Source organism: Caretta caretta, chromosome 3 (assembly GCF_965140235.1).
Source record: "Caretta caretta isolate rCarCar2 chromosome 3, rCarCar1.hap1, whole genome shotgun sequence".
Lineage (NCBI taxonomy): Eukaryota > Metazoa > Chordata > Testudines > Cheloniidae > Caretta > Caretta caretta.
In genome coordinates, this window is record NC_134208.1 from 184,475,432 (window position 1) to 184,488,343 (window position 12,912).

The following is a 12,912-nucleotide window of genomic DNA, read 5'->3' on the forward strand; positions in this document are numbered from 1 at the left end:
ATATCACAGACCTCAATAAGAAGAACATGCATGCGTTGAAGAGAAACACATGACAAATATATCTCATGTCCAAATGTTAAAGACAGCAACAACTGATTTCAGTTTAGGCAACACTGACATGGGAGAGCAAGGCCAGAACTGTTTTCAAAGCGTGAGATGGTGAATTAGCAGCAGACTGGGCAGGAAAGTGAATTTCACCTCTGAAAAAAATCTAAGGTTTTGGGGAAAAGATGTGTCCGCCAAAAAGGCCAAAAACTTTGAAAATTTTTGCAGGAAATTAATTTCTGTAATATATTTCATTACAAGACCACCAAAATGTCCCCACTAAGTGAATGTTTTGATGTTTCCAAAACAAAATATGTTCCCTAGGAACTTTGGCTTCATGGCAACACACCAGACAAGCTGCTGGGCATCCTGGAAGCAAGGGCTCCCATCTCCTGGGCATTCCACTAACCCGTGGCAACTGACAAATACAGCTGTGGAGCAGCCAGGTCACCAGTTCCTCAGCAAATTTCCCACCAGGCTGCCGAGGAGCCAGAGCCCGACTTCAAGGTTTGGGAAGCTAACTTTACTAAGCCCATTACTTGTTCCACTGTGGATGATGGCTCAAAAGCCCTTCAATGCAATTCTGTTACTACTGCTGCTGCTGCTTCTCCTCACTCTCTTCAGGCACCAAGACCTGCTCTATGGGGAACAGAGGGTAACCTGCTGCCTGACCAAGAAGTCCTTTGTGACCCAGACCATACGTTGCCTAGGATAGGGTGAGAATCCTCCAAAACATTCTAGGACAATTCTGCTCTCCTCTGCTTGCCTGGGCTCTCTCCCTTAGAATCACAAAATATCAGGGTTGGAAGGGACCTCAGGAGGTCATCTAGTCCAACCCCCTGCTCAAAGCAGGGCCAATCCCCAACTAAATCATCCCAGCCAGGGCTTTGTCAAGCCTGACCTTAAAGATATCTAAGGAAGGAGATTCCACCACCTCCCTAGGTAACACATTCCAGTGTTTCACCACCCTCCAAGTGAAAAAGTTTTTCCTAATATCCAACCTAAACCTCCCCCACTGCAACTTGAGACCATTACTCCCCTTCTGCTGGGGAGCCTAGTAAAGCATGCCAACTGCCCCTTCAGCATGAAGCTACAGGAGAGATGCAGAAGCTGAGCACTTTCTGACCCACACTTTGTCCTTTTTCTTTTTGGCCACTTTGCAGTGAGGGAAGGGAAGGGAAGAGAAGGGGAACGCTGACTCAGGTCAAATTCCATGTCAAAATCCCAAAATATTTTTTCAGAAAAGAGAGTTAGGCTGAATATCTGGACCTGGAGGGATAAAAAGGTACAGTTGTGAAGCCATCTTAAGAAGTAAAAAGGGTCTGCTACAAACAGAGGGCTGCTTCCTGCTATTTGCTCTACTGGGAGGCAGCGAATTGTGGGTAGTGTCAAGAGAGAAATGTAGTCCTAACCTTGCCAAGTCCAGGTTCCTAACCCTGCCTAGTCCAGTCTCCACACTCAAGGGGAAAGGAAGAAACCCACTGCTGGATATGCTAGAGAATGTGAGAAATCAGGGCCTTACTTGGGATATGCAGAGTTCAGTTTAGATTTGCCTTTGTTGCTGGGCTTTAACCAAGGACAGTTTATTTATGGGAAAAGGAAGTCTACATTTACAACTGTTAATTCATTGGGTGTTTCATTTGTTATGTGCTTAAAAATTGTATGTTAGTAACACCAGTAAGTACTTCCAGCTAGGACATATCCTGGCAAAAGGGTGGCTTAGCATGTCACTGGGGGTGATGGATGCTGAGACACTGCCCACTACTACTGCATCAAGTTTTTCTGGGGGATCCTCAAGCCAGGCCATTATGCATTTGAGAAACTGCCACTTGACATTGAGATTTTTTTTCCAGGTAGTACTCTCCTCCCATCTAAGCAATGACCTATGTTAACAACTGTACTCTCCTTGCCTAATAGAACCCTCTTGAATATGACTGCCTAAAGAGCCATCTATGGGAGGGCCTTGCTAAATTAACAGAATTATCCTCTCTTTTTATAATATTCTGTCCAAATTAAGTTGATCAGATGGTAGATTATAGGAGAGTTTAAGACACCCTCTATATAGAGCTTTAAGTTGTATTTAACACAGTTAATGGCTTTATATATTTAAAGACCACTAAGTTGGAACAGAAGTGCCATCTAAACATTACATATATCGAACATATAAAGCACCACAAGTAGCTGTAATGGGAGACGGTTCAGCTTCCTGGTTTTTTGGGGCCTAATAGCTGTTTAATTCACAAGGTGGTCACTTTTTCCACAGGAATGCCCAAACTAAGACTGAATGTTAAACAGGGTGGGGGGAACCAATGAAATACCTACTTGTGTCATTGAAAGGTACTTTTTCATTGATTATGCATAAAGAGTCATCCAATCGCATACCCAAATCTGCATGAAGGTTCTTTAACTGCTGCTGGCTGGGTAGAAAAACAGGTTTACATTACAAACTTTGTTTAAGGAAAACAACAACATTTCAGTTATACCTTAAGCTGTGGTCCCGTGTTCAACTACTGTCCACATTTTTCCAGAGTTTTTAAAAGAGCGAAATATGAGTAAGGAGACACAGGATAGGCACAGCAGGACTGACATTTAACGTGATCAGGATTTCCCCCTCCCAATACAATGAGAGATGCACAGAAAGCCAGAGGGCTGAATAATGCATTCCAAGAGTCAATTTATTGTCAAAGTAACCTTTAAATTATTTCTAAACTGTATTACATACGCTATATGAAAACTTAATTCAGTTCCAAAGTATGTCATGTTTAGAATCCTTTTACTTCTCCAAGTCATCAAACAACCTGCATTATTTCATCCCACATTGAGTGAGTAGTGGATAATTCAGGTAGCTACAAAATATATTTATTTGTTGCATAATTGTTACAGAAGTGCCACAAGAATTTCAGAATCCTATATTTAGTGCCCATAATCTAGTAGCCTCTACTGCAAAGCAAAGAGCTCTGTAAAAATAATTATTCATATTTCTACTCAGTTCAGATGAGCCTTCACCTGTATTTTGTTCAACTGAAATGTAATAGCTGTTATGAATTTAACAAAGACAAGTCTATGAGACAAACATTGATCACTGCTAATACCGTACAGTAAAAGATTCTACTCAGACATTGTACACACACGCCATCAATAACTTAACTTCTGTAAAAACTTATATCCAGGTGTTACTTGTAACTATATGAGTTACAACATTTCAGACAAGTGTCTCTTCTAAGATGACAATATCCCTCTAAAATAACAACAATTCCACAATTTTTCACAACTACCTAGCATTTTTGCTGAAAAAAGAACACTGAACTAAAGAGCTCTACGTAACAGGATTTTAACAACATGTGCAAGAGCTGCTGTCTTGTCAGATATCAAGGAGAATGGATAGAGAGATCTCTAGGAGAACACAGTAGCTGATCAACATGTAGAGATGAGATCAATTTATTTCCTCTTCCTAGATAAAATCAAAGTGGCCTTGATAGCCATGTACTACTGTTACTTGTGACATGAAACTAACAGAGCACTAAGTAACTCTCAGTTTTACCACAATGAGTATATAACAGCTGTGTAAGATTGCTGTAGGAATGCAGAGCAATCACTTCTCTGGTTAGTTTACTTTAAGAAAAATTAAAGAAAATTTATTTTTAACATATGATAAGAACTTACCATTCTTCCGCTCGAAATCTACACTCCTTAGCTTCTCTTTCTAGTGTCTGAGATTTGATCTTTATGTAAAAAGAACAGAACCCCATAATGTAAGTACTAATACATGCAAAATGTTTTATTTCCAAAACTTTAGGCATTTTAGTAAGTATGATTGTAAAACTTACTTCTAATTTGGTTTTATCATTCTGCAGTTTTTCTATGGTATCAATGTATTTCCGGGTTAAACCATCCACCACTGCTTGATGCTGGGCAGCATCTGTTTCCAAAATCTCAAGTCTATTTTTCAGCTCAGCTTCCAAACGTTTGTGCTGCTCATCTGCTTCAAAGAACTACAAATGAGAAAAGGAATTTTCTTATCTGAAATAGCCTTTTTAATCCAATACTGTAAATTATGTCAATTCATATGGACACCATAGACTCTTACTAGTGAAGGCAGATTTTTACAAGCTGCACGTTCTTATGCCGATTTACTCTGTAGTTACTTATGTGGCCTTCATCAACATAGCATCAGACTATATGAGGACTATAAATCTTGGAACACCAAAGGACCATTGTCCACTGTATTGTAATACACTATTCAGAATGTAGCAGCTTTAAATAATAATCTTGGGGGAATTCTGCATCAAAAAATTAAAAGTTCTGCACACAATATTTTAAAATTCTGCAAATCTTATTTGTCAGAATAACACTACTTAATCACAACAGTTTCAATTATTTAGGTAATTTATTTCAAAATACCTGTCAGCAAGTATGTCTGTGACAATATAAACACACAAAAATTCCCCCAGGAATAGAAAGTTAAAGGAACCCTTATTGACAACCCAATTCCTGTTTTTATGTCGTCCCCGTCCCCCTCCCCGAAAGAACCCAGCCAGGGAGACAGATACCCACAAGCCCTCCCCCGCAGATCCCAGTTGTGGCCCTCCACAGCCCACACACCAGCCTCCCTACCCCCCCAGAGCCCAGACACCCACTCTCCTCCCACCTCCTCACCTCCCCCCCCCCACCCAAGCCCAGGGATCCAGAGATGGAAATAGTCTAATGCTCAGTCCCAGGCTTGTGGGGGGTTTCCTGCAGTGCACACCTTGGTCTTCTTCCCTCAGGGCATGTGAGGAACTGCAGCTGCTAGGAACCCTCTACTCTTCCCTACCCATCCCCCACAGTGTCTTATATGTGAGCTGGGCTCTGCCAGGTCCAGTGGCCCCTAGTGGTGGCCAGCAGCACTGCAGCCCACTTCTGGGCGGGGCGGGGGCAGAATCTGTGCAAAAAACATTTCTGTAAAATTCTGCATTGTGCAGTAGCGGAGAATTACCCCAGGAGTAAAATAATCTGACGCAGAATTAAGTTATTCTGCCATTTTGCAATTGAAAGTGAATTTAAACACATGCACAGCAGTCCCAGTTAGTGTGGTCTGATGCTTCAAAGGATCATTAAAAAACGTCAATTTAATCCACTATTCTCACAGGCCACTTTTGAGATCTGAGCTACCACACAGAGTGGTTTTTGGATGCTTTACTACTCATTTTCTCCGTTACAGTTCACATATAACCAGCTTTCTAACCTCAGAAGAGAAATTCCTTGAAAATTACTCACTTGTATATGTAATCGTTCGTTCTCCTCTATCTTCTTTTGAAGATCTTCATCAAAGACACTCTTCTGCTCTTGACTCAACTGAGATGAAGATTCTCCACTTTTCTGACAAAAATTAAGAAATTTCCATGTATTGCATGCAGTTTTACAGGGCACCCATTCCCAACATGTAAGCATACTTTACACAGCTTAGAATTGGGTCTGTTCACATTTCCACAGTAATAGAAGCACACAGACTATAATTAACATCTCTAAAATTCAGTTATTCCAAATTTTTCTTACTAACTACATATATCACTTATATTAAAACACAAGTTCAAAGACAGTACCAGATCTCTAAACTTGGACAATGACAACTGCATGCACAAATTGCATTAAATATATTATTTGTACAGGTAAGGAGACACCAAATGAGTTGGTCATTACTCAAAAAATTCAGTCACAGCATCTGTAAAACCGTATAGTCCTAATCGGGTGAAATGGCATACTCAGACAAAGTTTCATGTAATAGTTTCTTAACACTAAATGATTGCTTCTTGGAACAACTAGAGCACACAAGGTGAGGCTACTCTTGACACAGAAGCTAATCCAAATAGTGACAGTATCTCAGCTATTGAGTAACAGTAACTACAACACAATTAAGTGCTATATCCTGGGGCAGACAGGTTACCAAGAAGTGACAGTGACACTGAACTTTAGAAAGGAAGATTTCAATAAAATGTAGTTAGTCAAAATGGCTTTAAAAGTAAGGGAAGTAAAAACCTTAAGAAGTGGTATGGATGCTACTTAACCAAACAATAATGGAGTGTCATAATACGTTCCTGTTGTTGAACAAAAAGGGAATCTGGAAGGCAACGTAAATGGTAAGGTCTGAGAAGGTAGTAGAACCAAACTGCAATCCTTCAAAATTTGGAAGTCTGAACTGATGGAAGCCATAAATCACACCTGGCAATAAGTAAAAGGGAAATTAGAAGGGTCAAAATGCATTTTGAGGAGCAAACAACAAGAGGTATAAAAATAGATTATTTAAGTGTATCAGAAGTACAGAGCTTGTGAAAAAATTGGTGTGTCTGTTGAATCACCAGAGCTAAATGGAGCAATTATGGACGAAAAGGACACTGATGAGAAGCTAAGTGATTTCTCTGTCTCAGTTTTCACCACTGAGAAGACAGCTACCCCAGACCTGCTCTTTTCTGATTATGAAGATCAGCTACTCTCAGAAATTCAGGTTTCAGAAGAGTTACTGCAGCAAACTAATAATTTGAAAAGCGATAAGCCAATAGGCATAGACTGTATATATCCGAAAGATAAGAAGGCACTTAACAATGAAATGGCTAAGCTGCTATTAAAAAACAGCTACTGTTCCAGAAGACTGGAGGATAGGAAAGGTTTTTGAAGAGCTGTTGGAGTGATCTGAGGAACTAGAGGCCAGTAAAGCCTTACATCTGTACCTGGCCAACTGGTTGAAATGATAATTAGAAGCAGAAAAGAACATCTGGAAGATTATGGTATGATAGGTCTAAGCAATATGATTTTAGCAAAGAAAATCATGTCTCACTAAACTTTTAGAATTTATTGAAGGTGTCCAAAAAGTAACAGCTGAAGGAAAACTAGCTGATGTAGTTCATTTAGACTTTAAAAGGCCTTTGGTACGAGGTTCCGTACAAGACAGGGTGGATAAAAGCCAATGGTTTTTAAAACTGACAGCATAAGGTAAAGCCTAAATCTATTAAGATTATGTAAATTAAATACAAAAATACTAAGCGATGTTTGCTGTAAAACTTTACAGGAAGACAAACACTAAACTGGTGGGCTAAGCACCTGGAAACAAAGTTTGTTGATCTGCTAAACCAACTTTTGAAAGCAATAGCCTCTTCTGCAAGTGCAGAGATAATATTTTCTTCATCTGAGCCCTGGTCTACACTAGGACTTTAGGTCGAATTTAGCAGCGTTAAATCGATGTAAACCTGCACCCGTCCACACAATGAAGCCCTTTATTTCGACTTAAAGGGCTCTTAAAATAGATTTCCTTACTCCACCCCTGACAAGTGGATTAGAGCTTAAATCGACCTTGCCGGCTTGAATTTGGGGTACTGTGGACACAATTCGATGGTATTGGCCTCCGGAAGCTATCCCAGAGTGCTCCATTGTGACCGCTCTGGACAGCACTCTCAACTCAGATGCACTGGCCAGGTAGACAGGAAAAGAACCGCGAACTTTTGAATCTCATTTCCTGTTTGGCCAGCGTGGCAAGCTGCAGGTGACCATGCAGAGTTCATCAGCACAGGTGACCATGATGGAGTCCCAGAATCGCAAAAGAGCTCCAGCATGGACCGAACGGGAGGTAGGGGATCTGATCGCTGTTTGGAGAGAGGAATCCGTGCTATCAGAACTCCGTTCCAGTTTTCGAAATGCCAAAACCTTTGTCAAAATCTCCCAGGGCATGAAGGACAGAGGCCATAACAGGGACCCGAAGCAGTGCCGCATGAAACTGAAGGAGCTGAGGCAAGCCTACCAGAAAACCACAGAGGCGAACGGCCGCTCCGGGTCAGAGCCCCAAACATGCTGCTTCTATGATGAGCTGCATGCCATTTTAGGGGGTTCAGCCACCACTACCCCAGCCGTGTTGTTTGACTCCTTCAATGGAGATGGAGGCAATACGGAAGCAGGTTTTGGGGACGAAGAAGATGATGAGGAGGAGGAGGTTGTAGATAGCTCACAGCAAGCAAGCGGAGAAACCGGTTTTCCCGACAGCCAGGAACTGTTTCTCACCCTGGACCCAGTACCCCCCGAACCCACCCAAGGCTGCCTCCTGGACCCAGCAGGCGGAGAAGGGACCTCTGGTGAGTGTACCTTTTAAAATACTATACATGGTTTAAAAGCAAGCATGTGAAAGGATTACTTTGCCCTGGCATTCGCGGTTCTCCTAGATGTACTCCTAAAGCCTTTGCAAAAGGTTTCTGGGGAGGGCAGCCTTATTGCGTCCTTCATGGTAGGACACTTTACCACTCCAGGCCAGTAACACATACTTGGGAATCATTGTAGAACAAAGCATTGCAGTGTATGTTTGCTGGCATTCAAACAACATCCATTCTTTATCTCTCTGTGTTATCCTCAGGAGAGTGAGATATAATTCATTGTCACCTGGTTGAAATAGAGTGCTTTTCTGCAGGGGACACTCAGAGGAGCCCATTCCTGCTGGGCTGTTTGCCTGTGGCTAAACAGAAATGTTCCCCGCTGTTAGCCACAGGGAGGGGGGAAGGTTGAAGGGGTAGCCACGCGGTGGGAGGAGGCAAAATGCGACCTTGTAACGAAAGCACATGTGCTATGTATGTAATGTTAGCAGCAAGGATTACCCTGAAAAAGTGTTTATAAAACTGTTTTATAAAATGTGTCTTTTTAAATACCGCTGTCCCTTTTTTTTTCTCCACCAGCTGCATGTGTTTCAATGATCACAGGATCTTCTCCTTCCCAGAGGCTAGTGAAGCTTAGAAAGAAAAAAAAACGCACTCGCGATGAAATGTTCTCCGAGCTCATGCTGTCCTCCCACACTGACAGAGCACAGACGAATGTGTGGAGGCAAATAATGTCAGAGTGCAGGAAAGCACAAAATGACCGGGAGGAGAGGTGGCGGGCTGAAGCTCAAATGTGGCGGCAGCGTGATGAGAGGAGGCAGGATTCAATGCTGAGGCTGCTGGAGGACCAAACCAGTATGCTCCAGTGTATGGTTGAGCTGCAGCAAAGGCAGCTGGAGCACAGACTGCCACTGCAGCCCCTCTGTAACCAACCGCCCTCCTCCCCAAGTTCCATAGCCTCCACACCCAGACGCCCAAGAATGCGGTGGGGGGGGCCTCCGGCCAACCAGCCACTCCACCACAGAGGATTGCCCAAAAAAAAGAAGGCTGTCATTCAATAAATTTTAAAGTTGTAAACTTTTAAAGTGCTGTGCTTAAAGTGCTGTGTGGCATTTTCCTTCCCTCCTCCACCACCCATCCTGGGCTACCTTGGTAGTCATCCCCCTATTTGTGTGATGAATGAATAAAGAATGCATGAATGTGAAGCAACAATGACTTTATTGCCTCTGCAAGCGGTGATTGAAGGGAGGAGGGGCGGGTGGTTAGCTTACAGGGAAGTAGAGTGAACCAAGGGGCGGGGGGTTTCATCAAGGAGAAACAAACAGAACTTTCACACCGTAGCCTGGCCAGTCATGAAACTGGTTTTCAAAGCTTCTCTGATGCATACCGCGCCCTCCTGTGCTCTTCTAACCGCCCTGGTGTCTGGCTGCGCGTAACCAGCAGCCAGGCGATTTGCCTCAACCTCCCACCCCGCCATAAACGTCTCCCCCTTACTCTCACAGATATTGTGGAGCACACAGCAAGCAGTAATAACAGTGGGAATACTGGTTTCGCTGAGGTCTAAGCGAGTCAGTAAACTGCGCCAGCGCGCCTTTAAACGTCCAAATGCACATTCTACCACCATTCTGCACTTGCTCAGCCTGTAGTTGAACAGCTCCTGACTACTGTCCAGGCTGCCTGTGTACGGCTTCATGAGCCATGGCATTAAGGGGTAGGCTGGGTCCTCAAGGATACATCTAGGCATTTCAACATCCCCAACAGTTTTTTTATGGTCTGGGAATAAAGTCCCTTCCTGCAGCTTTTGAAACAGACCAGAGTTCCTGAAGATGCGAGCGTCATGCACCTTTCCCGGCCATCCCACGTTGATGTTGGTGAAACGTCCCTTGTGATCCACCAGAGCTTGCAGCACTATCGAAAAGTACCCCTTGCGGTTTATGTACTCGGCGGCTTGATGCTCCGGTGCCAAGATAGGGATATGGGTTCCGTCTATGGCCCCACCACAGAAAGGGAATCCCATTGCAGCAAAGCCATCCACTATGACCTGCACATTTCCCAGGGTCACTACCCTTGATATCAGCAGATCTTTGATTGCGTGGGCTACTTGCATCACAACAGCCCCAACAGTAGATTTGCCCACTCCAAATTGATTCCCAACTGACCAGTAGCTGTCTAGCGTTGCAAGCTTCCACAGGGCTATCGCCACTCGCTTCTCAACTGTGAGGGCTGCTCTCATCTTGGTATTCTTGCACTTTAGGGCAGGGGAAAGCAAGTCACAAAGTTCCATGAAAGTGCCCTTACGCATGCGAAAGTTTCGCAGCCACTGGGAATCGTCCCAGACCTGTAACACTATGCGGTCCCACCAGTCTGTGCTTGTTTCCCAAGCCCAGAATCGGAGTTCCACAGCATGAACCTGCCCCATTAGCACCATGATGCATGCATTGTCAGGGCCCATGCTTTCAGAGAAATCTGTGTCCATGTCCTGATCACTCACGGGACCGCGCTGACGTCGCCTCCTCGCCCGGTATCGCTTTGCCAGGTTCCAGTGCTGCATATACTGCTGGATAATGCGTGTGGTGTTTAATGTGCTCCTAATTGCCAAAGTGAGCTGAGCGGCCTCCATGCTTGCCTTGGTATGGCGTCCGCACAGAAAAAAGGCGCGGAACGATTGTCTGCGGTTGCTCTGATGGAGGGAGGGGCGACTGACGACACGGCTTACAGGGTTGGCTTCAGGGAGCTAAAATCAACAAAGGGGGTGTCTTTACATCAAGGAGTATTTCAGGCAGGACTTCACGGAGGGTTCCAATAAGAAATGGTGCACATAAGTTATTGTTCTTATTGGAACAAGGAGGTTAGCCTGGCCTCTGATTGATACATGGCTAGATTTACCTCGCTGCATCTTCTCTGTGAGTGACTGCAGTGTGACCTACAGGAATGAGTCCCCTAGATGGGGGGGAGGGGGGGAAGCAAATGAGTACAAAACAAATCTGGTCTATTTCTTGTTTTGATCCACTCCATCTATCTTTTACATCTTTGGCTGGCAGCAGACGGTGCAGAAGGACTGCATGCCATCCTCATCTCTTGCCTGCCTGGCAGAAGATGGTACAATACGACTGCTAGCCATCCTCATCTCTTGCCTGCCTGGCAGAAGATGGTACAATACGACTGCTAGCAATCCTCATCTCTTGCCTGCCTGCTCACCATAAGACGGTTCAATAGGACTGACTGCAGGACTAAAGAGAATGACCTGGTCAAGTCACTCCAAATTTAGTCCCTGCGCCCATGTCTGCCCAGGCGCTCCCAGCAGACGTGGCCAGGAGCACCTCAGACATGACGAGGACGACTACCAGTCATACTGCACTGTCTGCTGCCAGAAGGCAATGGGTTGCTGCTACTGTGTAGCAAAGCCGTACCGCGTCTGCCAGCACCCAGGAGACATACGGTGACGGTTACCTGAGCGGGCTCCATGCTCGCCGTGGTATGGCGTCTGCACAGGTAACTCAGGAAAAAAGGCGCGAAACGATTGTCTGCCCTTGCTTTCACGGAGGGAGGGAGGGAACGGGGGCCTGATGATATGTACCCAGAACCACCCGTGACAATGTTTTAGCCCCATCGGGCATTGGGATCTCAACCCAGAATTCTAATGGGCAGCGGAGACTGCGGGAACTGTGGGATAGCTATCCACAGTGCAACGCTCCGGAAGTCGACTCTAGCCTCGGTACTGTGGAAGCACTCCGCCGAGTTAATGCACTTAGAGCATTTTCTGTGGGGACACACACACTCGAATATATAAAACCGATTTCTAAAAAACCGACTTCTATAAATTCGACCTTATTCCGTAGTGTAGACATACCCTGAGTTTATTTAACGAGTTCAGCTCAAATGACCAGTTCAGTCAGCGTTAAAAAATCAACTGAGAGTTGAAAAAGCAGAAAAGCTTGTTTTCCTCTTTCAATCTATGAATAAAACTACTTGTGAGAGGGTTAGCTCTACGATCTGTAAAAATCTTGAAGGACATGTTGACCAGAAACAATCACTTCAATTCATTAACTACAGATATTACCTTTGTTTAACAAGGTTAATTTTAAATTTTTGTTTTCAGCACTCTTAAGTAGTTCTATTCAATACAAAAATTAAAATGCTGGTTTTGTGCATTTGTAATTGAATCTGAATTTCCATCCAAACAGGCTTTGACACAAGTCCCGAGTCAAACAAGAATCTAGTAAATAAGAAATGCATCATTCACCATTTTAAAAAAGTGTAACTGTTAACACTCTGAATAAATGTAAGTTAAGCTATATAATTGCTTAAATAAATGTGCATAATATAGTGTATCCTGGTTAGTAAAAAGCAGCACCAAATTTAGTGAAAAGGCTATATTCAGGTGCAAATCAACATGTTTTAATAATTACCAACTAATGAGAATTAACTTTTGTTTAGAAAATAAACTAAAGTACAAATACAAAACAGATGACTTCAGTCAATCCATCCTGGCAGAAGAGGCTACCAAAGAAGCTAAATAGTCATGGGGTGAGAGTCAAAGTACTGTCTTCAATCAAAAACTGGCTAGGAAACAGAAAGATACAAATAAGAATAAAAGGTCAGTTATCATGCAAAAGGTTCAGAGTGGGGTGACTTAAGGTTCTGTACTAAGTTCTGTGTTGTTTAATATACTTATTAAAGATGTGGAAAGGGAATAAGTAAGTGAAATTTAATGCTGACAAATGTACAATGCACACTGGAGGGGAAAAAATTAAATATT

At 43.4% G+C, this 12,912-nt stretch overlaps 1 protein-coding gene across 6 annotated transcripts in view; it reads right to left on the reverse strand.

Moving 5' to 3' along the window:
* PPP1R21 (protein phosphatase 1 regulatory subunit 21) overlaps nt 1–12,912 on the reverse strand; it is a 69,662-nt gene that overhangs the window by 37,894 nt on the left and 18,856 nt on the right. For all 6 annotated transcript variants that reach the window (XR_007355646.2, XM_048842948.2, XM_048842949.2 and 3 more), the window contains exons 4-7: nt 5,302–5,403; nt 3,873–4,037; nt 3,709–3,767; nt 2,368–2,462 (exon numbers count right to left, since the gene is read on the reverse strand). Coding sequence is in view for 5 of the 6 variants with exons in the window: in XM_048842948.2 (XP_048698905.2) it covers nt 2,368–2,462; nt 3,709–3,767; nt 3,873–4,037; nt 5,302–5,403 (421 nt within the window). In the remaining variant the exon portion in view is untranslated. The remainder of the gene's footprint in view (nt 1–2,367; nt 2,463–3,708; nt 3,768–3,872; nt 4,038–5,301; nt 5,404–12,912) is intronic.